The sequence below is a fragment of the Lutjanus erythropterus genome, chromosome 6, assembly GCF_056507025.1.
Source record: "Lutjanus erythropterus isolate fLutEry1 chromosome 6, fLutEry1.hap2, whole genome shotgun sequence".
Taxonomy (NCBI): domain Eukaryota; kingdom Metazoa; phylum Chordata; class Actinopteri; order Lutjaniformes; family Lutjanidae; genus Lutjanus; species Lutjanus erythropterus.
In genome coordinates, this window is record NC_139322.1 from 37,453,777 (window position 1) to 37,479,077 (window position 25,301).

Here is a 25,301-nt window from a genome sequence, read left to right on the forward strand (position 1 = left end):
TATCCACCTGACACTGCGGCATATCAAGATGCTGATTAAACAGCGGTGTAAAACTGAGCGTAAAACAAACAATCTCCTTAAATTAGAAGCAATAGGACTTAAGAGTGATCCTTACAATTTACCAAAAAAACTGTGGTCTCTGGACATTCACATTTGGCCAAGAGTTGGATTTCCTGACATTTATATGAACGTGATTTAGACACAGGAAAAAATAAAAGCAAAGCCTGTGGGAATATTAAAGCCTGGACAGCGTGGACGCTTGTAATGTTACTTAAAGGAGGGCTTTGTTGGACAGAAAAGGATATTTTGGTTGTATGTGAACAGGTCTGTACAGATATTTTATTTCATGACATTATTGGAGAGACATGTTCACATGCAGCAGCGTTGGGGTTTGCGTTTACAATATGTCCAGAGTGTCTTTTCTTTAGCTTAAAAACAATTGCTCTCATTTCTTGCTGAATCTGTTTGTACAATCAATTGAACAACAGCTCTTTCCCATTTTGGATGGGTTTTTTTGTGTGGTTTTCATGGTAACTGATGATAATGTGTAGAACGATGGATAAAATATGACAGTTGCCACTAATATAACCACACTAAAATAATAAAGATATGATAAGAGAATTAAAGCAGACATTTAAAACTACTCCAAAAGTTACTTTCCCTGGTAACTATTTTTTACATGCAGAAATTCATAAAGTACTCCTGCTTTTGATGAACTATCTAGTAACTGTAACAATTTACTGAAGTACAGTGACTTTCCTAACACTTGTGATGTCATGTGCATCCCCTCTATTGATATAAAGTAGTAGGATTAACATGGGTGTTAGCAATGATACTAATTAAGTATTTCATGTCAAAATAGCTGCTGTGACAAAGGTCCATCGGTGACCTCCTCCACCAGGTCACAGTTCTTTTATTTGAGCTTGTTTGTAGTGTGTTTGCCCTTATTGGTGGAAGAAGCAGAGCTCGTTTGTTGCTAAGTCTATTTGATGCCTGCCACCATGTGGATCCACCAGTTGGCCTGGACGGTCCAGCCCAGTTGCTCGCACACACAGATCTGCTGGAGGAAATGTTCCTTGGCCTCCGTCTCACCCTGCTCCTCCTGGAGCGCCTCCCGCAGGTAGCGCATGTCCTCTGCGGCGCTCAGCTCCGGGATGCCCGTCAGCAGCATCAGGGAGAAGAGGGTGACCAGCAGACGAGAGTGCGAGCGCAGGGAGAGGTAGGCTTGGGTGCAAGTGTCCTGACAGGGACAGGTGGGAAAGACAAGGGACAGAAAGGAGGACAATGACAAAATAAACAAAGTAAGGATAAAAGACAATAGGTTATAATAAATAATGGGCCCTATTTAGATGATCTGACATGCTATTATTAAATTTAGTCTTTTTATTGGAATTTTTTGACAATAAGAAAAGTACAGATCAACTCCAGCTTTGTCCTTTAAATCAAAATATCTGTATAATTACATATAAACAGACACAATGACACATAATCAGGTCTTCTTACCCTGAACCGCTGAAAGTAGAGGCTGTTGCGCCCTCTGACCCTGCCCATGACATACAGGAAGTCAGGTGTGAGGACGAATGGTACACGCTCCCTGTTCACGCCAAGGAAGCGCTTTGTGTTGCCCAGGATGTGACCGAAGTCGATGTGAAACAGGTTCCCTGAGAGGAGCAGAGGATGCGTTTATTTCTGCACAAATGCATGCTGGTTTACTCAACTATGTCCTATTAAAGGGATAGTTTGGATTTTTTTTTAATGGAGTTGTATGAGGTACATATTGTGTGTATTAACTTGTTACCTACAGTTACCTCTCTTATTCTCCAAACTGGGGGCACACATGTTGGTCAGCATGCCCCCAGTTTGGAGAATAAGAGAGGAGTAGTGGTGTTGGAAGTTCAGCAATGCACTGCTTTGTTAGTACTCATTGTTTTCTGGGATGTTTTCTTAGTTTTGTTCTTCTGGTGGCTGACAACACTTTTATCAAGATAAGTCCACTAATTGTTTGTCCAACACAAGGAAACACAAGTTGAAAGAATATTTAAATATTTATAATTATTATTTCTAACAATGGCAATTATTATTTATATTTATTGCATGCCTTTGTTAAATACTCAATTCTGTCAATTACAGCATTCTAAGGTCTGTTATTTCTGTATAATAGACCGTTGTGATGAAAAACAGACTGTTGCTGTGGACACAGTTCTGATCATAGACTCTGGAGGAGCAATACAATCATTGTGAAATCACTAAAATCATTTTAAAATAAATATTTTGTGTCAAACTATTGACTTTCTGGCAAATAACCATGTTACAAGCAGGATAATGTACAGTGAGCAGGTCACTATTGTGAAATAAATCCATAAAATAATTTTAAAATATATTATATATAAATATTTATATATATATTTTGTGTCACATAAATGTGTGCTAAATACACACACACACATATATAGAATGAGAATGTTGAGAATGTTGCTGCATGAAATTAAAAAATAATTTCACCACTTTACCTTGCTGTCAGATGACAAACTGACGTCATAGCCAAATATCACTCTCTCCAAACCAACCAGACTCTACGAGTGAATCAGCGATTTCACATCATAGCAGAGTAGACTTGCTTCTTGGGCATGTCAGCCAGAACTTCAAACCACTTGAAAAAATCCAAACTATGCCTAATAGATGGTGCAGTGTGAGCAAGTATTTGTGGTACACACCTTGGTCTGTGATCATGATGTTGTCATTGTGTCGATCTCCTATTCCCAGTACGTAGGTGGCCACACAGTAACCAGCACAGGACTTCACAAATCTCTCCACAGTCCTGTAGTGCTGTAGTCAAAGATCACGGCAGTCTAATCACATAATTATCATACTGCTCTGATGCAACTGATACCTACAGTGCAATTATGTACCTGTGCAATATTTCATATAATTCATTCATTTGAAATAAAGGAAGCAATTTTCATTGTATGAGCACAGTCAAAAATAGAGCTGAACAGTTTACAGTTTACTTCCTCTGCCTGGTGAGCAGCTCAGTGGCGGACCCAGGCTGTCTGAGGGGCAGGGGCAAGAAAACTAGAAAGGCCACCAGCTGCACATGGTGGGGCATTTCCTGGTTCCTGTTACAACAACAACTACTACAACTCTGAAATAAAAAACACACAGGGAACTTTTTCACTGTTTAAAAGTGCGTAGAGGCCAAATCACTTTTTTAGAATGCAGGGCACTTATATATGGCTCTTCACCATATTCTCTGGAAAGGGACGGGCACTTTATCACATTTTGTCCTCTTGAAGGGCACTTTTGAGGGCAGTTTATCAAATTTTGTCCACTAGAAGGGCATCCCAGAGGAAACTTTATCATATTTTATCTACCACATGGGGAATCCAAGAACAGGCCACAGACCCATGATGTGACCTGGTGTGTATCTGAACAGCACCTCTTAAATAACAACTCCTGAATGGAGCATGTTTTTTTTTTATTTGTAATCTAATATTACATGTTGTATGAAAATTTTAATCTTTCCTGTGTTTCTCATATTACTTACAATTTCCTGCAGTGGACATTTGGACTTGAGCCACTCGAACAGAGCATCATTTCTGAAGGCTCCGGTTGTTCCTCCGTGGCTCCTCTGAACTGCAGCGATGGTCACTGCACTCCTCACAATCTCAATCATACCTGTTGAGGAGCAATTTGATGGAATTCAATAGTTTTCATAGTTCTTTTTTATGTCATTTATATAGGAAATGTTAGTTGTATCCTCTGTGCTAGAAATTATAGATGTTTTTTCTATGATTTTGGGGGGTTTGTATGGAAGCCCTGAGAAACAAGTCTTATATATATTGTTTTCTTTGTTAATAACAGGTGAATAAAGGCTTTGCCATGATAATCTTTATAAGTTCCCTCTGTTTTTCTATCTGTGAAGCAGGTGGAAAAACTTTTTTCCAAGTGTTTGTTGTTGTAATACTCATTCTGACCACAAGAGGCTGAAGCGCATCATTCACCAATGCTCTAAATCTCTAAATAGGACAAAAAGCATCCATGTTTTCTTCCAGGTTGGGGTTCAGTCTTGACCTAACTTAAATGGTAGTGACACTGATGTAATGCAGCAACAAGCTGAATGTGTTTTTGTCTATTTTCACACGCACACGCACACACACACACACACACACACACACACACACACACACACACAACCTCCATGCCTCTTAAAACTGTGACCGACTGACCACTGGACCACAGCTAAAAATGTAAAATCCAAATGATGAAGACATTTTTACAGAATTTTAGCAGAGGGGGGGCTTTTGACTCATGACCTCAGCATTTCTAAACTCTTGGATACAGCTGGGTGTTGATACTGTACCTATGTTGTGTCCTGTGGAAATGCAGCCGTATGGAACGAGGTTAAGGTCCAGAGATTTCTCCTGCCAGATAGAGTCCATCACCACCAGCGTCTAAACAGGAAGATTCACAGACACGCAGGTGTCACTTTACCCAGAGGTGAAAAACATTCACCAGCATAAGACACCATCATTCTGTTGACAGTAACATGCTGAATTCTATGAGGGGTGGAAGTAACAACAATTATTTGCTCAAAATGTAAGTGATGAAAATGCACGAGTTGAACAACAGAGCGGTAAAAATGGATGTGTAATGAACAATTGAGTGATTAATTTAGCATTTAAACCCAATTTGATTAAAACACTCGTGAGAGTCACATCTCATCATTTACAACACAAAACTGCCTTTTATCATTTAAGGAAAGTGGCATCAAGGGTGGAAAAAAATAGAAGTGAGGAAAATGTTTCCAAGTTAATAATAAAAGTGATAAAATTGTATGTGAATTGAAAAATAAAGTGACAAATTGACAAATGATTTGATGAAAATGATTGATATTTTATTTGGAAGTGTTGCTTTGATAATCTACTGTCTACCATTCATCATTCACAACACTCAATTGACATTTATCATTTATGGCAAGCTATTTTTGTTACTTCTGGTCAAAAGGTCAAACCACTGATGAACTGATCAACTTTTAGATTCTCTCACCGGATCTCATCCTGAACTTGTATCTTGGCAAGGCAGCTGCAAATCGAGAAAGGGAAATGGGAGAACTCATCCTACAAAAACGTGGGAGAGATTAGGTTCGTTCAAGATGAACTGCGCCTCGCCTGGGAAGCAGACAAGATCAAACGGCCGCAGCAGGAGGCGGAGACGAAAATCTGCAGTCAAGTTGGACAGTTTCCAGCAGACTTCCTGTTAGATCACCTGTAGGTTACCTGGAGTCTGCAGACCACTTTCATAGCTGAAGAAATAAAGTGCGCTCTTGATCCCCCGTCTGTTGCGTGGAACATCTGTTCTTTTATCTGCCTTGCAAAGCACTTTGTAACTGTTCTTTTGATAAGTCATATATATGAACTTTATCATTATTATCAGACACAAAATATCTGCTTGTTGACAGATTAAAGATTCATTCCACAACAGAAGACTGATATATCCAGCATTAAATAGTACAGTTACACAGAAAATGAGAATTTTATACAACACGTGGTGTTTGTTGTCAAAATTAAGAGCCAATCAGAGCCTGTCAGCTTGTCGATCAGGTGACAGCCAGGTGTTTGCAGTCGGCGGAGAGCAGCTGCGGTGCCTAGCACTAAAAGCCGCGGCTGCCTCGACCTCATGAGGTTATCATTGCCCACGTGCACATGACGTCAGAGCATGTTGGGATCAAGTCGGACCCAAATCTAACCAGCATGCACTGTGCAGTGATCTGCGGTGACACCTACTATTATGACTCTCCTACCCAGTATGCCTGCTGCAAAATGCTAATTTAATATTAGATGAGGCAGATCTATTTTTCAATTCACATGCATTTTCCTTTCCTACATTTTATTCAACTGTTTTTTTTTTTTTTAAACTTCCACCTTTCATAGAATTGAGTCAAAAAAAGTCTTTGACCTGAATGACCAGCATGTCCTGTCTGAGGTCGTCCCCCTCTTTGAAGATGATTCCCACGGGTGTAGCAGAGGTGGGCGACGGCATGGGAGAGAACTCCAGCCACAGAGGCTTCTTCTTGGAGGCCATCACCTTGCATTTGTCCAGCTGGACGAGAGAGATATGAAAAAAAGATTAGTCTCAATCAATTTCTTGCTATCAGGTGTGAGATTTTACATGAGTTTTGGTTTACACTAGAGATTTCTGCGTGTGTGTTTTTCTCACTGGTCTGAAGTGGGTGGTGCTCAGCTGGAAACAGGCGATGTCTCCGATTTCCATGCACCAATCGGAATTTAACAATATTCATATCAAAATGTGATGACAAGTTGTTCGCTTATGTTTCCAGACAACTGTCAATCAAATGTGATTCACATGTAAACATAATGATCTTTACTTATTAAGTCATGAATATTTAGTGTAGAAAAGACTTAAGACTTGAGACTAAGACATGTTTACACTTGGCATGAACATGTATCTCGGGTGATCCAATCACAAGTGGACAACTCTATGTATAGGTGAGAACACACTCAGGAAGCATTCAGTCACTCGGTATTGATGATACATTACGGTTAAAAAGTAACTAAAACTTACTAAGTAAATTTTAAGAATACTTAGTAGTTTTACTTAAGTATTTGAGTGATATTTCAGTGATGTAGCAGTACTTTTTTTTCAGTACTCTTTCCACCACAGACAGAACATTCGCGAGGCTTACCAGGATCCTCCCAGCTTTGATGCGGGGGTCAAAGGGCAGCAAGAATTCAGCTGGCAGATCACAGTTTCTGAGGAGCTCTTGAAGCTTGAGGGGAGCTGAAACAGCAGCAGCATGGAAACAGAGGCGCAATTAGGACAACTAGCTCAGTGATGCCACAGATGGCGTCTACCTGGCAAAGAAAGAAATCTCTTAAACATGAAGAAGCCCAAAGAATCAACGCCTGAGAATGAACTGAAAGCCTGAAGACAAACACCTTCTTCTATCTGTGGATTGGATTTCTTTGAGTATTTAAATCTCATTAACATTTGAATGTGCTCCAGTTGCATGAGAAAGGCTGTCGTCATGGAATGAAATTAGAATCAGCCACCTGTCAAATACACGGTAAATGTTTTTTGTTACTTAAATTATTCAGTCCACCTGCCCTCATGGATTTTTCCTATTGATGAATATTCATTTGTTTTTTTAAAAAAGCAATTCTTAACCATTAGATACCATTGGCTCAGTGTTTATATTTCTTTCTACATATCTTCCAGAAGTGGTTGAGAAAAACGTCTTGAGTGAGCTGCCATCTCATGTTGCATTATGAGAAGTGTAGGACCCAGCCTCTTTAAAAAAAAATCTGTCTCTTCACATGTCCACAAATTCTATGAAAGCTGTGACACTGAATTTCTGGGGGGATCTTTAAAATATGCCTTTTTTTAAAAAAAATAAACTTGTTTAGCTCTGCTGATGCTGAATATCTGTTTTGCCTGGGAGACCTAACCAAGAGGGCAGAACTTAAGGTTGCAGACTAGGGCTGCAACTAAAGATTGTTTTCAGTATCAATTAATTTGTCAGTTATCTTCTTGATTAATCAGTTAGTTGTGTGGTCTATAAAATGTAAGGAAATGTTCAAAAATGTGTATCACTGCTTTCCAAAGCCCAAGGTGATGTCCTTAAATGTCTTGTTTTGTCTACAACCTAAAGATATTCAGTTTACTGTCACAGAGGACTCAAGAAACAAAAAAAAAAAATCTAACTCGAGCAGCTGAAATCAGAGAATTTAGACATTTTTTCAAATTTATGATGATTAATGACACAAAACGATGAATCAGTTATCAAAATCATTGGCATTTAATTTAATAGTTTATTAATAATTGATTAAAGGAATAATATGTAGCAATAGCACATGCAAAAATGAGTACGGCAGTTCAAATAGCGAGTTGGAGTCATAGACTATTAAATAGGTTGACATCCTGTTTACTGTAAGTGACTGCCTGTCTCACTGCCTGCCAGACTCCATTAACATTTTGCTCAGTTTAACAGTTCTGAACATTTACACCTTCTACAAGATTATTAATGATTTCTTATGACTCAAAAAATGACACTAAGTCATTCAGTGAGCATTTGGACTGTAATTAAAGTAAAACGGGCAAACAGAAACAGTCATTTCGGCCTGGATATGAAATTTCGAAGGGGGGCACATTGTCTGGAGCAGTGATGTAAAAGTAGAGTAGCAGGTATTTTAATTTATCATGTTTCATGAATCTCTGATGACATATCATGGTTTTTACAGTAAATATATTACACATTTTTCCTTTAATTGTAGTAGCTCTTTTACAGGCAAAACAAAACAAAAGCACCCAAACAGATAAGTACTATTCTATCATTCTGTGATAGTATAACTTAAATTCTAAGAATCTCTTTCTTAGATGTGTCCCACCTGCAGGAGTCAGGTCAGTCTTGTCGGGGTAGAGGTTTTTAATCGCTTTAGCCACCTCGTGTAGGGCCTCCACAGCCTGGACCTGCTGGGTGAAGCTGTCGAGCATGGCCTGGCCGCAGCCCAGCAGGTAGGCCTCCAGAATGACGGCCATGCGCTGGCGGAAATACAGACACCCTGCCACCTCACTGCGGACGTACCAGAAGAAGAAGTGTCCAATTCTCTTGCTCTGCGGTGAAGGAGGCAAGGAGAACGAGTCAGAGAGTAGCAAACAGACTCAGACCGCAACTAACAACTATTTTCACAATTAATCGATAAATCGTTTTATATCAATCTGTATGTCAAAAAAAAAAAGCCCACAGTGACGTCTTCAAATTGCTTCTTTTGTCCAACCAAAAGTCCAAAACTGAAAAACTCTTCATTTACTGTCAGAATGACAAAGAAAAGCAGCAAATTCTTTACATTTAAGAAGCTGGAAGAAGCAAATGCTTGACATTATTGCTTGACTGAAACAATTACCCAGTTATCAAAATAGTTGGCGATTTATCTTTAGATCAACTAATTGATTAACTGACTAATCATTCCAGCTCCAATACAGATATATTCAATTATCTAAACCTACATGAAAACATTCAGCTAGACAAAACCGACATTCTTACATAGTGTAGTAAGAAATCAGTTTGAGCAAAAAAGAGATTTGTGTAGACGAAACATTTTCTTTGTTGACTGTCATGGTGAAAAAACAGATGAGCAATTTGAACAGTACGGCTGACAAGATGATAAAACGACTTTTCATTGTGGTGGCACTGGCCACTTTACTGACACAAAAATTAGGTTTTGAAACATGAATTAAATGTTTTGGGTGAGGTACTACCTTTTGCAAAATTGCAATAAGCGACAATTGGACTTAAAGTTTTGAGAAAGTTAACAAAACATTTGCCCAGTGTGTATGATCGTGATTTTAATGTCTGAATCCTTAATACAACTGATATAACTGTGCTTTATTCTCTTGTTTTCTTTAAACAGTTTTGTTCAGAGCAGCAGAGGACACTCAAAATCTCATGGGGGGAGGATCCCCCAGACCCCCTGCTTGATTCGTGTTCCTGTGCCTGAGGACGCCCACAAGGTGTCCCTTACATTTTACACATTGAAGGTGGCAACCCAATCTCCTATCAAAGTTTGGATGATTTGGCATTTTAATCTGGTCTAACTTTAGCAAATGTGGGCTACTTGTGTTTTTATATCCACAGCTGCAAAAACAAAACTTTTTTCCTCTGTGCTGGCAGTGCAGCCAAACAGGGCAAGAGGGCTGTTGGTTGGGCAACTTTAGCCTGGCCTTGAGTATGTCCTTGTTATATACCTATTCTAATACAGTATGATGTGGTTTGTACAATAGACATAAGGATGCTTCGTGACTCACCCGCAGAGCTCTTTGGATGAGGTACCGAGCGAGGAAGCTGTCATGGTAAGGTTCCACTTTGAGGGTCTGTATGAATAAAGATGGAAAGGGTGTAAGTGTTAGTAATCTGGAGTCTCAGCCTCAATATTCCACAGGCACTTGAGTCCATAGGGGAAAAAACAGGTAACAGGTAACTTCAGGTAAATTCAGGTAACTAATAACTTGCATAATAACATGCATTCCCTATGGATCTGTGAGTCATTGTTTTTGCCAACAAAATCCACCATCATCAGCTAGAAATGAGAAGCTGCTTTTGTTCACCTCTTTAAGGATCCAAAGACCTCGTGTTTCGACAGTTACTCCCAATTTTAATTAAATCTGTCACCGTTATCACTGCATACTGCATAAATGTAGTGCGAGAACGGAAAGTTTGGCAGGCTTAGCAACAATAACTAAGGAGAGTGGGTCAGTTGATTAGACAGCATGTTTACATGCTCTAGTGTTGCCTCCTATCGAGAGCCTGGGTCACGGCCCTTCCAGTGGACCTCCCTGGGACACAGCTTCAGAAAAAATATGAACTGTACTCAACAGCAAGAGACAAATTCTTTTTTTAATCCAGTTTGAAACGTGTCCCAAATCACACATATGATAATTATTGATTTAAATGCTGATTTTTCAAGTCAAGAAAGCCATTGTTTGTCGTAAAACTGTTGAAGTATCAGATTGTGAAGATATGTAATTTGAAAGACTACACACCCAGCGGTCGTGTAAGTAGCATCATGACTTTCTTGCTCTGAAAGCTAATGTTAGCCGCTGAAACTGTGATGTCTGTGTGTTTTCATACTAGGAAGCTGTCACACAACAGCAGGTCTTAGTCATTCTTTCTCTTCATGGCTGATAAAAGGACCAGGAAATGCTGGATAAAACACTTCAGGTAATTTATGACACAGTTCAAATGGAATCAAAAAATTATTTCTGTCCAGGCGCACTGGACCCGGCGTGTCTTAAGGCCCCAACACATGATCATCGGTAAAAATGCTTTGTGCTGGCTGTCCCATGTTTTCCTATGGAGAGACTGCACTCAAAGATCTCATTTGCCACTTACCTTTCAAAGAGCAACCAGTGAGATAACAGCTGTATGTGACAGGGCAGGCGTAAGAGACCACAGATGTGTGGAAGCGACACAAACAGAGGAGGGAGAAACTGATTGTCGACTCTTGAAGGGAACCCCAGACCCACGGAAGATCATTTGATCATTTTAACGTTTGTGCAATGTCACAATGAAGGAACAACACACACAATTCTCTCTGTAGTTAACACGTCTGGCTAACTATCTTACTAACTGTCTTGGCATTACCACCAAAGAGTTAGCATGTCATTTATTAGTTTGTGGAGTTACATTCACGACTAGCATATCTACTGTGTAGTAGCCTATTCATGCTGTGTGTAGGTGTACTGGAAGAGTTGCCAAGTAAGCAGCTGAGTAAATGTTAGCAGCTACGTATGTCCTGCTCCTTATTGGACTCAGGAAAGTTTGCTCTTCAGCATCCCCAGCCATCATTACCTAAAATGAGACTTTTCTCTTTTAAAAACTGAAATCATCTAATTGCAGCATTGTCTGAAAATGCAACCAGCAGCCAAACAGGGTTATATTAGACAGAACAGTCTAACATCGCCTTTTTCCTTGTCTTACTTGTACAAAGACTAACTAGCTTCACATTGCTATTCTACAACAATGCAGTTTTGTTATTTTCATGTCTTCTACATGTTTATCCACCATTGAGGACACTGACTTTTTGCTAGGCTCATGTTTTTAATCATCTTTCATCATAATATAAATGCAAATTTAAGACTCTTTAAGCATGGTTCTCATTTCAATACCAGCAGCTAAAAAATAAAAAGTCAGCTAGAGAAGTGGTTATAAAAAGTCAGCTAGAGAAGTGGTTATTGCCAACACACAGAGCTAACATTAGCAATACCTAGCTAACTACTGACAAAAATGTGGTTACTACAGTTGTCATCTCAGCCATCAAAACTGATGTTCACTGGATAGGAATGATGAAGCTGCTTTTGTCCACCTCTGTTTGAAATTAAAGACCCATTGTTGAAAATTACGAATAATTTTTAGTAGTAAAACTACCACCGTTATCACTTTAAACTGCATTATTTAAATCTAGCTACAGATGTACTTTTCTGAGCCACAATTATTAAGTTTTATATTTTCCACAGAGACTTTTTTTCTGGATTTGGCATCCATAGCTAGTCTAAGGAAACTCAAGACTAACCACCGGCATAACTGAGAGAGAAAGGCAATAGACATAGGCAATCGGACAATTTAGTTAGGAATTAATTAGCAATATTAAAATTTTTTTTTGAATTTTGTGCTACATATTTTTACAATTGGAGAATGTCAGAAGCTCTTCAGGCCTACAAGAATCAGGAACAAAAATTAAAATATTAAAAGAGAACTGTTATTCATTTCCATTATTTTTCTTGTCAAAGCCTTTCTTGTCAAAGCCTTTTTCTTGTCAAAGCCATAAGAGAGGTATGTGGCTCCAGAGATACAAGTTGCAGATCTCTGGTCTATTTAGATACAAACACATACCTGCACCAGCTGCAGCAAATACATCAAGACATCATCATTGGACAGGCTCTCCAGTCTCTGGACTGCTAGCCTTCTGACCGTCATGTCAGCAAAGTCCATGCTTAACAGCTCCAGGGCCACTGTTATATCCAGCTCCCCAGGATCCCAGTTTCCCAGTAGCCAGTGGACATCCTCAACCACTCTGCGGTCCATCCAGTCAACATTACGCAGGTACTGGGGTAGATTGGAGGCATAGCGGATGCTCTCTTCCCGGAACCGTCTGAGGCGAGACTTGTCAATGTTGAAGACCGGAGACTGGGATCTGAGAATTACTCCGTCTGTCGATGGACCCTGGGGAGGTTTCACATCTGGGGACAAAGTATCTGGGCTGGGTAAGGTGGAAGGGGGGGAGGAGGTTGAGGAGTCAAGTGCATAAGACGAAGCAGTAGATTTGATTGGGGTGTTGCTGGAGGTGGGTCTGTCGGAGCATTCAGAGGGGCTAAAGCTGTTTGGGAGAACTACAGGGAAGCTGTAGCGATCCAGAAAGAAGCTGATAGCCATGGAGTCAGCTATGTCTGGGTTAGTTGCAGAGGACAGCTTGTCTGCTTGGTAAGTGATGGCCCCCTCCTCCAGGTCAGGGTAGGACCACATGTGTAGGGTGTAGGGGCCCTGGCTGAGGACAGACCTGCAGGAATGAACAAGTAATGTCAATTATCCAGAATTAGAAAAAAAGTTGCTTTATGATAGGCTAATGCTGTTATAGAGTTGTAATATTTCTCAGAACAATAGTAGGTATGTTAAAGTTCTCATGAAATGACCAGCAAAGTGCTTATTGGTCATGTGTTTGCTGTAAAACAGGCTGATGGGGAGGGACTTACAGATATTTATTGGCCTTTACAGTAGTAAAGGAACCCTAGGAAACCTAACCCTAACCCTAACCCTATCTTTAGCTACTTAGGCAGGGCTACAGAGCCAATGTGGTGTACTTGCTGGGTTTGGCTCCCAGCAGCCCAGTGCTGAGTCACTGGTAACTGAGTTATTGGCACTTAGCTGGCCCTTGAGCTAAAATAAGTTAGCTAACTGTTGTTACTTTGGGGGCACTGGGAGTTAAACCCAGCAAGAACACCACTTAAGCAAAACCTTTGTGCTGTGTTTCCTGTTGCACACGGAGGCTGTGATCACCCAGGTTACCAGTCATGTTCAGGCTGCTGAGCCCAGTTCTGTTACCCCCTTATGGTAGCTAAAAGTTATGGTCAGCTACTTTAGCCTTAGCTACTTTAGTAATAAAATTATGCTTTTGTACAGTGAGGTCCACTCCCCAGAAACACTCCACTCTGTTCCACTGATATATTATAAGGAACTAGATAGTGAATATACAGATGGTCCAATGATAGTTGCTTGCTAGCTAAGAAAGTTTCCTAGCTTCCGGTTTATTTCCTGGTTATATGGCCTGTCTGAAGATCACTTTGACATGAATTGGAAAAGACCATGTTTCTGCAGCTGGGGCTGTTGCCTCTGTCCCCATAAGTGCAGGGGAATTTGGTGCACAGGCTACACATTTTTGGAGCCCTTGCCCTCAAGTTTCCGCTTCACCCATAGACTTTACATTGTGGTGATTTCATAGATTTATAAAATAGCTTTTTTCGGCTTGAGGAAAGTTTTACAAATAAAAAAAAAACAAAAATTCATTATATAAAGAGTCTTTAACAGTTTTACAGACATTTCTTTTATAAGGCTGGCCCTTGGGGAAAAATGCTTCTTTGGCTGGTGGGGAATTTTTGCTGCAGTACTGTGAGTGGCCACTGGAAGCTATTAGCTGATACTGACTTGTATTCCATACTGACATTGTGAGGGCTGAGCGGTAATTCCCTGTCTAGTTCTAGTTCTATAAGTCTATGCTCCGTTCTATAATAAGTCTGCATTGTCTGTCTGCTGCGTTACAAGTGAGAAACTGTTTCATTGGACAAAGATAAGTCATCAGCCATTTGAAATTGTTTGGCAGTAAAAGACAACTTATGAAATATCATTAATAATACCTGTGAATACCTACAAAACAACTTTTTTGGCATTGCCGGGCCAGATACTGATGACATATTGACCAAAACACTTTGATTTGGAGGTCATGGGAACTTGATGGACTTTGATTGTGATATTAATTTTATGGGCATAAATACATCAAAAAGTCATAATTGATATTAAAAACCTGACCTGTGATCTATGAGGAGAAGATTGACAAAATAGAGCACCTTCCCCTTCCCTTTCTGCAGATCTGGTGCTTTATAGATTGAAGATGATGTCAACTTTGAGTCTTTGGTCACCGAAGGCTTTGAATCTTTGCTTACTGAAGTCTTTGAGTCTTTCATCACAGAGGCCTTTGGATCTTTGGTTACTGGGGAGATGTCACCACCGCTGGCATTAATAGTTAAACCTAGCTTTGCTCCACGTGGCAGATCCCTGAGGAGAACGTCAAAGTCCAACCACTCATTCCACACTACTTCATCTGCGAAAGCTTTTGGAACAGAGGACACTGAAGAGAGAACCTTGTTACCGTAAAGTATAGAGGCCTTTACATAAACCGACTGAGGGCATTTGTTCGGAAGTTTTGGGATGTCAAAGCCAAACAATTTGACTCGGAGTCTTCTGTTGCAGTCCCACAAGGAGATCATGAAGATGTCATCCAGATCCTTCCCTTCGAGGCGGAGATCATCGTGGCAGCTGAACTGGCCGCTGGAACCATCAACGAGTGGCCAGTCCACAAATTTGACCGTCTCGTCAGCAAGCTGTGACACAGGCACCACAGAGAGGTGGAGGTCTTGATTGGTTTTCAAGCACTGTCGAACCCAGAGGAAATCGCTGAGGGGGTGGTCTCCAGATAAGAACTCCTCCCTCCCAGTGACTTTCAAAACCACATCATCAGAAGTGTCATAATCGATCCCCTCGTGTGCCATCACCCTTTGAAAAACTTTAAGAAGAACATTTGCCGTCGTGGTAAAATCAACCTGTACACTGAAGCTGATTTTATTCATGTGGTGGAGGAAGACAGGGAGCTTCCTGTTTAGCTGTTCCTGTAAGTCATTTGGAATGGGGACACATGTTATCCAAGGCTCTGTGGCATATAACTTGTCATCCCGATTCCTTAGCTCCTGTCTTCTCGGAGATGCCAGTTTCCTGCGCGTGAACGTGAGCTCACCAAGTCTGTCGGATGCTTCTGTCTCCAGGTTGTGTCCGATCAGGTAAGCCAGACACTGCTGTTGTTTCTTCCTCTCCTCTGAATCAACTGCCACCAGTGGTCTGACCACGATGTTCGCTGACAGACGCCCGGTGTCGTCACATGACCACGGAATGTCTAACGTCCTGATAACCTGACAGTCATCGTACGCTTCATACCAGTCTTCTCCTCTGGCATATAGAAGAGTGTATTTCTCTGGGTTCAGTATTGCAAGTGGGTCTGGATGGCAGTTTTGTTCCTGCACCTGAAGGCATAGAGACAGATGTTGGAAAAATGTTGATGGTTCCAGCTTGATTATGTATTTAAACAAGGCTAAATGTCTACAGATATGCTAGCAGCTCTGAGGTTGTGTCATAAACAAAGCTAAATGCTATTGTTAGCATGATAAGATACTCACATCCTGATGTTTAGTAGGTATAATATTTCACTCATTCTTGAGAAAAATAATTTTAAAAGATCAAACTCTTGGCTATTAAACCTCATAACAGGCCAAACTAAGGGTGATTAAATTTTTAATTAAATTTAGATGTCAGCTCTATCAGATGGAAAATCTGATGGAGTTGTAATCTTACAAAGTAGACAAAATGTCGACAAAGTTTTTTAATTTGACAGCGTTATCATAGTGAGCAGCTTTTTTTTTTCTCTTAATGTAAATCAAAATACACATTTTTAAACCATAATTCTTATTTAGCTTTGATTTAGAAGGGCTACAGAGTTGACATGTTATGGTTGGAATACATCTGATAGCAATATTATTTCATTAAGTTGTCAAAAAATTGAAAGCTTGAAACCAGTTCTTGAGCAGCTTTCCCGCCTTTTTAAACCAGGAAGTGAGACAGGGGTCCTTAGGGTATAGCTAACCCTTTTTTATGTCTGATTTAATCACATTTTGTTCAAATCAGATGGAGCTGACCGAAAACTGCATACACACAAAAAAAAACTGTTTAGAAATAAAGAAAAGTAAAAAATATATTTTTGTTGGTATTAGGTTTTTGGAGGAAATGATTTGTCCTAACTCTCAAGAGTGGGTGAGAACTAATCTTAGATTAAGTTAATCTTTCCTGGTGTAACCCAGTCTTTGTAAACATGCAAGTCGCCATGTATTTATCTACACAATGCTCTAGAATGTAGATAAAACCCCCCCAGAGAGAGAACATAAAAGATAACAAATTTCGCACATGCTTTTGAAGAACACAACAATCCAGCGGGGGTTTGAATACCTGCATGCAGATGCGTAGCCGCAGCTGGTAGACGCTGCACTGCGCAGGGAGGATGACTGATACTGACTCGCATTCCATACTGACATTGTAATCCTCATCAGCAGACGGCTGCGGTGGACCAGGCCCGGCTTTAAACTCACAAATGAACTTCAGTTTGTTCTCAGAGCAGCCTTGAGGCAACATCCCTGATGGGTTCTGTGGACTGGCAGACGGGAGCAATGCAGGATCCATGGACACTTTAAGAGAGCAAAACCTGCACTTAAATATCAAAAACTCAGTATCAAATTACTCTAACTGTTCATTAGATCTATGTGTGTAATGATTCACAGGTTGTTATCATGTTACCAAGCTAATTATTAGGAAAACTCACAAATCTTACCCTGACAGGTGCTGCTTTCTTCCTTCTGATCCTCAGGTGGAGTCGGTGTGAGCCTGTACCTGTTTGACTGTGTGAGACTGTGTGTTCCCTTTTTGTGATTGCTCGGGGACTTCCTCATTCTTTTATACCACGGTTCTCAAACTCAAGCATAGAGACAAATACCAACAAAGCATTTACTGACATTGTAAAAGGGGTTGACTTCCTTGTTCCATTTAAACACTTAGATAACCAATTAGTTACCTTCTCTGACATTTTCACAGTTAATGCTTCACAACAGACCTGTAAAAATAGAGATATACTTTTAGACAATGCAATATGCTTCACCAGTCAATATTTATCATGTATGTAAAAATTTGGTGATTATAATGAAGGGGGAAATTTGTTAAATAATCACACAAGTCAAAAGGGAGTACTAGCAGTGTCTTACAGGAGTTCACCAAACCTGTTTGGGTTGTTTGGCTTGATGTTCTGTCAAGGAACTGTAGTGGAATGTGGGTGCACCTTAACTTCATCCCGGGAGGGGCAATTAGTGATATTTTACTGGGCATAATGAAGCTGGCATTTTCAAGGGTGGTGCCTATGATTGCCTGTGAGTGCACTGGTGCACTGGTGATCTCTAAGGTGTCCTATCTGTGGACAAGACATGATAAAATGTCCTCTGGGGTGCCCTTCTAATGGACAAAATTCTTTTAGAAAATTAAAAAAAAAGAAATTAAAGCAGACAACAATATTTCACAAATTACATGTACTTTATATGTATAAATTGCTATAGAAAACATTTTCACCAAAAAAAAAAAAGATTTTATTTTCCTTTGGTAGGACAAGATTTGTCCCAGTTCTCAATAATGGATGTTTAATTATAGTGATAATTTCCATTAAAAATGTCTTTTTAAAAATCATTTAAAAAACAAACTTGTATTACATTTTTATTAATAACTTCCTACAAGTCTTTGCTGCATATTTCACACAACTTTGGACAGACATGGTTGAAAACATACTGTAGAAGAAACATACGGTACAAACACAAGGCAGCAATTTGGGTTTTACTTCCAGTGAGATTGGTCCTTTTCCCAGCATTTATTCCCACTGCACTCTTTAGATGCTTTCATGACAGCAGGCATCCCTATCTTCTAGAAATGACAGTGTATTTTCACCAGTTAACTGATTTTTGGAGACTTTTTTTTTTTTACCAGGGAACAAAATGCCAAGTTATTTTTTTAGAAACACACATACCAGTGTTGGTGTTACTTTTTCCAGTAAAATGCAGCGTAAGGGATTACAATTTCTGAACAATAATTATATTTTATGTGCAGCAGATCAGGGCAGGTCATGTCTGCTGTTAGCCAAAAAGCTAAACAAAGGATAGAAGATGAGGGAAATGTAGAGAGCAATATTTTCCACAGGTGTAATTAGTGTCATTATTTTGAGTTTGTTTTGCTCCGTCAGAGAGATTGACTGCCACAGAAGACAGCTAGACAGATATCAGCAGAAGCTTTCTAGGTATTACCTGTTCATCTCTGGGACACAACAAGGCCACCAACAAGGTACAAAACAATATTGTAATATAATGTGTAACATAACTAATTCAAGATAACAACCTTTCCCCGAACTCAACCAAGAGCCGTGAAAGATAACCATAAAAAAGATTAATCCTTTATCTACTACCAGCAGATACTGCATGGCCAGAGTGGAAACTGTAGGGAAGTACAGGTTATTGTAGGCTTTGTGCTGTATAATATCTCATACAAATATGAAGTAGAAGAGGAAGTACTGTAGTTCTCTTCTGCTGTAAAAACATGCCTTGTACATGAGCTGTGCCTGTGTTTCTGTACAGTGGGTAAATCTGTAATGGCCCAAAAAAAAAAAAAAACCCAGCAAACTTGTACAGTGAAGGCATGACTTACAGGCAAACAAGTTAAGATAAAAGCGATAAAAAAACAGGCAAAGTGATGGAGATCACTGACGCAGCATTTAATATGGCAGATAACACGACTTGTTCATATATCCTGGTTCCAACCAATTCTCTACGCCAAAATGACAAGATTACAACCGCCAAAATCAATTCACTAGCATTTTTCAACCTGGACCATGTTTACTTTCCCATGTTTTTGTGTATTACTGTCTAATGGTGACAGCGGATTTTGAGATTGGTCTAATATTGAGTGAGATGTATCAGCTGTGAAACTGCAATGTAAAGAAACCGAGTGATCAAAAGCTCACATACAGGCATTCAGGTCTCAACCAGAGTCCAAAAATAAAAACCCATTAAGATTTCACAAAGGGCAAAATGCAAAATTACTTGGAATGCACTGATACCAGCATCGGGTATTGGTCCGATACTGTCCTCATGTACTCGTACTCATAAAACTACTCCAATACCCCACACCTGACACCACGTCACGAAAAGTAGCCACTCGATACAAGTAAACATCTAAAGAACCAACACGATTCAGAGTTCAAGATGTTTGCTGATGCTTACCCTCTTTTCTTGGTCGCACCGTCAACATCAGTGACTCAACATCATCCACTAATGACCACAGAGACTTTGGAAACTGTCTGTAAAATTCCATGTAAGTCCATGTGAAACTGAAATAAATGCACAGAGTGCAGCTGTAGACCGCAGCCAGCCGCTGTCCAATAAGTCCTGGCGGGTGTAAACTAGTTGATGCCTCAGCAAATTAATCTGAAGACAAAGAAAAAACACTGCCGCCACCAGTCTGTAACCCTCTTTTCTTCGTAATAAGATGCTACAACTTCTCTTTGTGTACTTAATCTTCACCAAAATGGCCTGACAGCACAGAACACACAACTTCACTCTTTGGGGTTCACAGCAGGGTCAAAACTGTTGCACACATGGCCCCACACTCATACCTGTCCCCCCTAAACAATGACAGGTAGGAACTAATTATCTCTTAGACAAGAGAGACATGAAGAAGAAACTTAAATACTACACCTGTAAATGTGTCATTAAAATACTAGTTAAAGTGCTGTAAATGATAATGAAATAATGATCATATATAACAGTATTTATAATAGTAAACTTAATTCTGCAAGTCCATAATAATGTTGTAAAAAATATTATACTGAAATATATCATATACACAGTAAACTGTACAGCTTAGGAACACAAAATCAGTAAAGTAACACTACAAATAACCTAAAAATGTAATGTGTACAGTAACTATGATTACACTTGTAGCAGGAAACAACAACAATGATTTGTTACATTTAGAAAGTGACCATCTAATGAAAATAAAACATGTTTTAAAAGTTATTGTATTGTATTAGTACTCGGTATCGGCAAGTACCAAATGTAAGTACTTGTACTCGGTCTGCAAAAAAGTGGTATCAGTGCATCCCTAAAAATTACAGTTCAGGTCCAACACATCAGTGCATGATGAAAAAGGGTAGAAGTCAACACTAAAGCGTCGATTCTGATGCCTCCGCCTGCAACAGTTTCATACAACTGTGACTTTTTGTGTTCCCTACATCTGATTGAAACCATTGATTCATTATAAATCCTATTTGCAAGTGTCCCAGGAGTTTGAGAACTATGGCTCTATTGATACAGTACAGTTAATGAGAAAAGATTGTAAGGAAAGAGCTATTACCTTTATTACCTAATAGTATCCAACATAGTTATTCAAAAATATATCAAAGTCAAATATAAAAAAGCTTTAAAATTGACCAAGCTATTGGCATAAGTGTGTTTTTAGAGACAGGTCTGTCAGGTGGCCATTTTGCAGCCATCTCGAAAGCATTGGTCTCCAAAATTTAATCAGTTCATGTACCTGTTATAGAGTGTTAGCACACAAGATCTGGTGCAAATCCGTCCACCCGTTCAAAAGTTATCACGCAAACAAAAATCTGTGACGGACGGACGGAAGGACGGACAGATAGAAGGACGGACGCACGGACTCACATACAGCTGGACGGGCGGAGGCATAATAAGGAGTACACAGGATGACAAACTGACACCAAAACAGAGAAACACAACGACTAAATAGACAAGCAACTAATCAGACACAGGTGGAACTAATCAGGAATAGGTGAAACAACTGGCAATCAAAAAGTGTGGGTGTCAGGGACCAAGCAGTAAGGACAGGGACACAAGCTTCAACTTAGAACTTTAAGGCTTTATTTAGCTTTATGTATTTTTATAATATAATAATATTTTGTTTTTGTGTTTAAGAACCCCCCCCACACACACTCAAAAAAATGTATTTCAAAAAATGATGGAGCAAACTCAGTGAAGTGAAAGTGAATAATGATAAAATAGTAATAAATAAATAAATATAAAATTTAAATATTTCATTTTGAAATACTTTTGAGTGTCTAAAACCTAAAGAGTCAAGTTTATTTTAAGGAGAAAAGTAAATAACCTAAACTAAAGATTATAGGTCACAGTGTAGATAATCTTGACTAGAAATCAGAACCTCATACAGCCACACTTCAAATAAACAGAACTATTCCTTTAAGGAGGACTGGAAGATTTAAAAAAAAAAGACTAACTAAATGAGGAAAAAGACATTTTGACTGACAGGTAGATTTTTGAATTTACAAAGGAGGCCAATTATTTCAGCAACAATTCAGACTTTAAAACTAATTAGTGAAGAAAAAGTGGGAATACAAAGTGTTGTGATGATTGGAGGTCACCTGCAGTGAAAATTACCATTACAGAAGGTCACGAAGTGTTACATCCAACATGTTAATACTGATGAGGTGTAAAAGTAATCGGTGGCCAGAAAATATTTTTTACAGAGGAAAGCAGGGCCGTTGCGTTCCTTTTCCCTGACTTAATTAAATCTGCAATATATAGATTTAGCTGTGGGAAGAGAGTTCCAGGCATTAGCATAATTTAGATGTTAATCAAAGAGCAGGGTGGGCGAAGAAAACTGATCTGTTTTTTAAAGGAAAAAGAGCCTTAAAAAGACAAAGAAGTCCTTCTTTGTAGTGAGCAACCAGTTCATCTGGGGTGAATGAACTGTCTTTGCTGGGGAGGTTATCATGTCCACTACAAAGAGCCGATAAATCAATATTCTTAATGATCCGTAATGAAATGGAACATGACAGATTTCATTTGGGGAAAAAAAGGAGTTTTAATTGGCTGTGAAACTGTCTCGATTTATTACTGATGCCTCTATATGACCCACATCAGCAAACGTGAGATCAGCTGTTTCATTTAGTTATTCTTAATGTTTTCTTGAAATCAGATGAAACATTTTGTGTTTACGTTTGCCCAGCCACTAACAGTCAGTCATACATCAGACAACTAAAAAGATATAAGGATATATAGTTTATTGTTCTGTCCTCCCGCCTGTATGGGAGATGATCTTGATTTTCTCACAACATAAAACCACAATGACAATAACATTTTTTAACATGGATCCACTCTCCTTTTTCCAGTTGGTGAGCTTCTCATCTTAGTCTCAATGCATAGAAAAAGCATATGTCCCTAAATGTCAAACAATTCCGTCGACATGACATCATCATAACATCTAGAGAGTCTACAGGACTGATTGTAACAGGACAAAATATATGCCATATAAATTACAAAACAATAAAACAACTCAACAGTTGCATTTTATATGATTAGAAGTGTCGCACATACATCATGAAAATATTCTGTACAGTAAACACTTGAAGGCTGCTCTGTTTTGTATAATACGTAGTGTGCATAAGAAAGTGAGCTTGGTATTCGTTCATAGTTGTAATCTGGCTGTTTCTTAAAGCAGACATTTCCCTCAGTGACAGCTGTTGCATAAAGTCGTGAAGAGGCACACCATCAACACTTCATGTAGCTGTGGTCAAATCAGACGATGGGGCTCTGATATGACAAACAATAAAGAGGAGGAGCATGGGAACAAAATAACAGACGTAAATCAGCCGGGGCTTGCACAGCCCATGTCCACTGGGGGACATGCAGCAAGATGTAATATATCCTCCCCTGTTTCCTTTACTTAGACATGCTAAGTGCTGGGCTTGTTTATACTGAAAAGAAAAGGAAGAAGATGGGACCTGTAAATGAGACTTGCATAGTCACATCTTAAGTCAGCTAATATTAGAAAAATACAAGCTAAATAGCAACGTATAAATTGGTGTAGACTGGCATTTTGCTAACACTGGCGAGAGACAAATAATATTTTGTTCCTGTTTGAATAGTCATGAATTGCACATATGTTGTTTGTCAGTTTAAAGAAGACAAGAACATAGTAATTTGGTTGGTTGGTAGCAGACTGGTAGGTTAGTTTTTTGTGAACTACATCTCTCGTCTCGAACATTATGCATCATCGGCACCAACATGGCTGTCTCTTGTCTGTTTCCTTCAGTGACTCCTGGTCCTTTTATCAGCCAGGATGAGAATGAGCAAGACCTGTTAGATGTAAGACTACATCCTGGTACAAAAACACGCAAGTATCTCAGCTTCATTATACTTCAACAGTTTTACTACAACCAGTGACCATCTTGACTTGTAAAATTATCTATTAAATTAACAATTCAAAAAAGATGAAAAGGTTATTTGTCTTTCCCATTAAAGACCCCACATATATTTTTTCCTAAGGGCCCATGGTGGTCCTGCAAAGTGTGGGTCATGTTTTTAAGTTTCATCTTTATAAGCTTCAAATTAAAATATTTATGATTCATTTTCAAAAAAAAAAAAAAAAAAGTATGAGAACTAATAAAAATAAAACCATAGGATTTAAATTACTAGTGTGTTAGTCTGGTGTGTTGATCAGATTAAAGGTCTGGGTGGGCCGCAGAAGATTTTCAGATTTTGAAATGGGCCATGGCGTTCTTCAGTTTGGGAATGGCTGGTCTGCATCAACCATTTGCCAGCTCCATCCGAGAGCTGTAAACCTCATACAGTACATCATTATTTGAGTGCCTGAATATTAAATTAGATTCTTTTGGTAAAACTAAAATCCTGCTTTTGCCATCTCAGAAACATTTCAAGGCTCAGATCATTTCCAGCTCATTCATAACCCTGCTGAGCTAGAGAGCAAGGAAACTGCTACCCAGCCGGCAACCTGTTGCTTTCAAAATTGATTTTGAATTATTATTTATTCCTTACAAAGCCATGAGAGGCCTGAAGTTATTTATGAGCTCTTTTATTGCCCTTTGTCCCTTCCATTTCCCTGAAACCCTCAGATGTGTCGTTCCTGCTTGTTCCAGGGTCCAGATTTATTCACAGAGAGAAAGTTAACAGTCAGAAGGAGATCAGGGCTGCAAACTCTGTCTCATCTTTTAACTCATTTTTAAATGGCTTTTTTATTATTAAAAATGATATGAATATTATTAAATATTATTTTTTATGATAAAAAATATTATGTATGTTGCCATTTTGGTTGTTTTTGCTTTCTTTGTGTTTTATAATATATTAAGTTTTTATGGCTTTTAGTTTGTTTTATTCCCTTTTTGGTTTTAAATGTGTTCTGTTTTTAATTGTAAAGCACTTTGTAAATCTGCTTTATGAATAAAAAGTATAAAGTATTATTTTAAACTACTGCATGTTTCACATTTAAAGGGACAGTTCACCCCAAAATCAAACCTAACCTAATATTTTAAGCAGTCATATATTGATATGTTTTTTTTAATTGTTTAAAATGAAAAAGGTTCAAGATGTCACCGCATGTACAGGTTATAATCTATTTGGTGTTCCCTCAGTGCTTTTGAAAATAGAATACAAAAAGTACATTTGGAGACTTAAATAAAATTTTACACTGACTTTTACACTGATACAATCTTACATCGATCTTTTGCAGCATAAATAAAGCAGTCAAAACCACATCACAAAAAGCAACATCGCTGCACCATAACAGAATTGCAGCAGCCGCAGCATATTTGTTCCATAATGTGGTTGAAAACAGCAGATACACAATTTTATATTAAGCTATATACACATCACCCATTCATGTGAACTGGGACAAACCATAGTACAAACACTCTAATTCCATATTTTGGTGAAAATATATTCTTTTTTTAAAATACATTATGAAATGTTACAAAAAATGTTATTTGCTTTATTTTATTTTATTGTATTTTCTAAACTTGCTGTGCCAGAAAACACCCTTGTCCCAGACATAAATT

At 38.9% G+C, this 25,301-nt stretch overlaps 1 protein-coding gene across 1 annotated transcript; it reads right to left on the reverse strand.

Moving 5' to 3' along the window:
- Positions 1–539: 539 nt before the first annotated feature.
- Positions 540–17,065, reverse strand: LOC146325674 (phosphatidylinositol 4,5-bisphosphate 3-kinase catalytic subunit gamma isoform). Its single transcript, XM_084721807.1, has 12 exons — positions 16,835–17,065; positions 14,594–15,858; positions 12,407–13,070; positions 9,823–9,888; positions 8,406–8,631; positions 6,704–6,798; positions 5,956–6,099; positions 4,361–4,451; positions 3,545–3,675; positions 2,715–2,826; positions 1,504–1,661; positions 540–1,240 (listed from the first exon to the last, which is right to left on the reverse strand). The coding sequence occupies exons 1-12, from the start codon at positions 17,063–17,065 to the stop codon at positions 983–985; spliced, it is 3,441 nt and encodes a 1,146-aa protein (XP_084577933.1). The 3' UTR covers positions 540–982.
- Between the last annotated feature and the right edge of the window lie 8,236 nt (positions 17,066–25,301).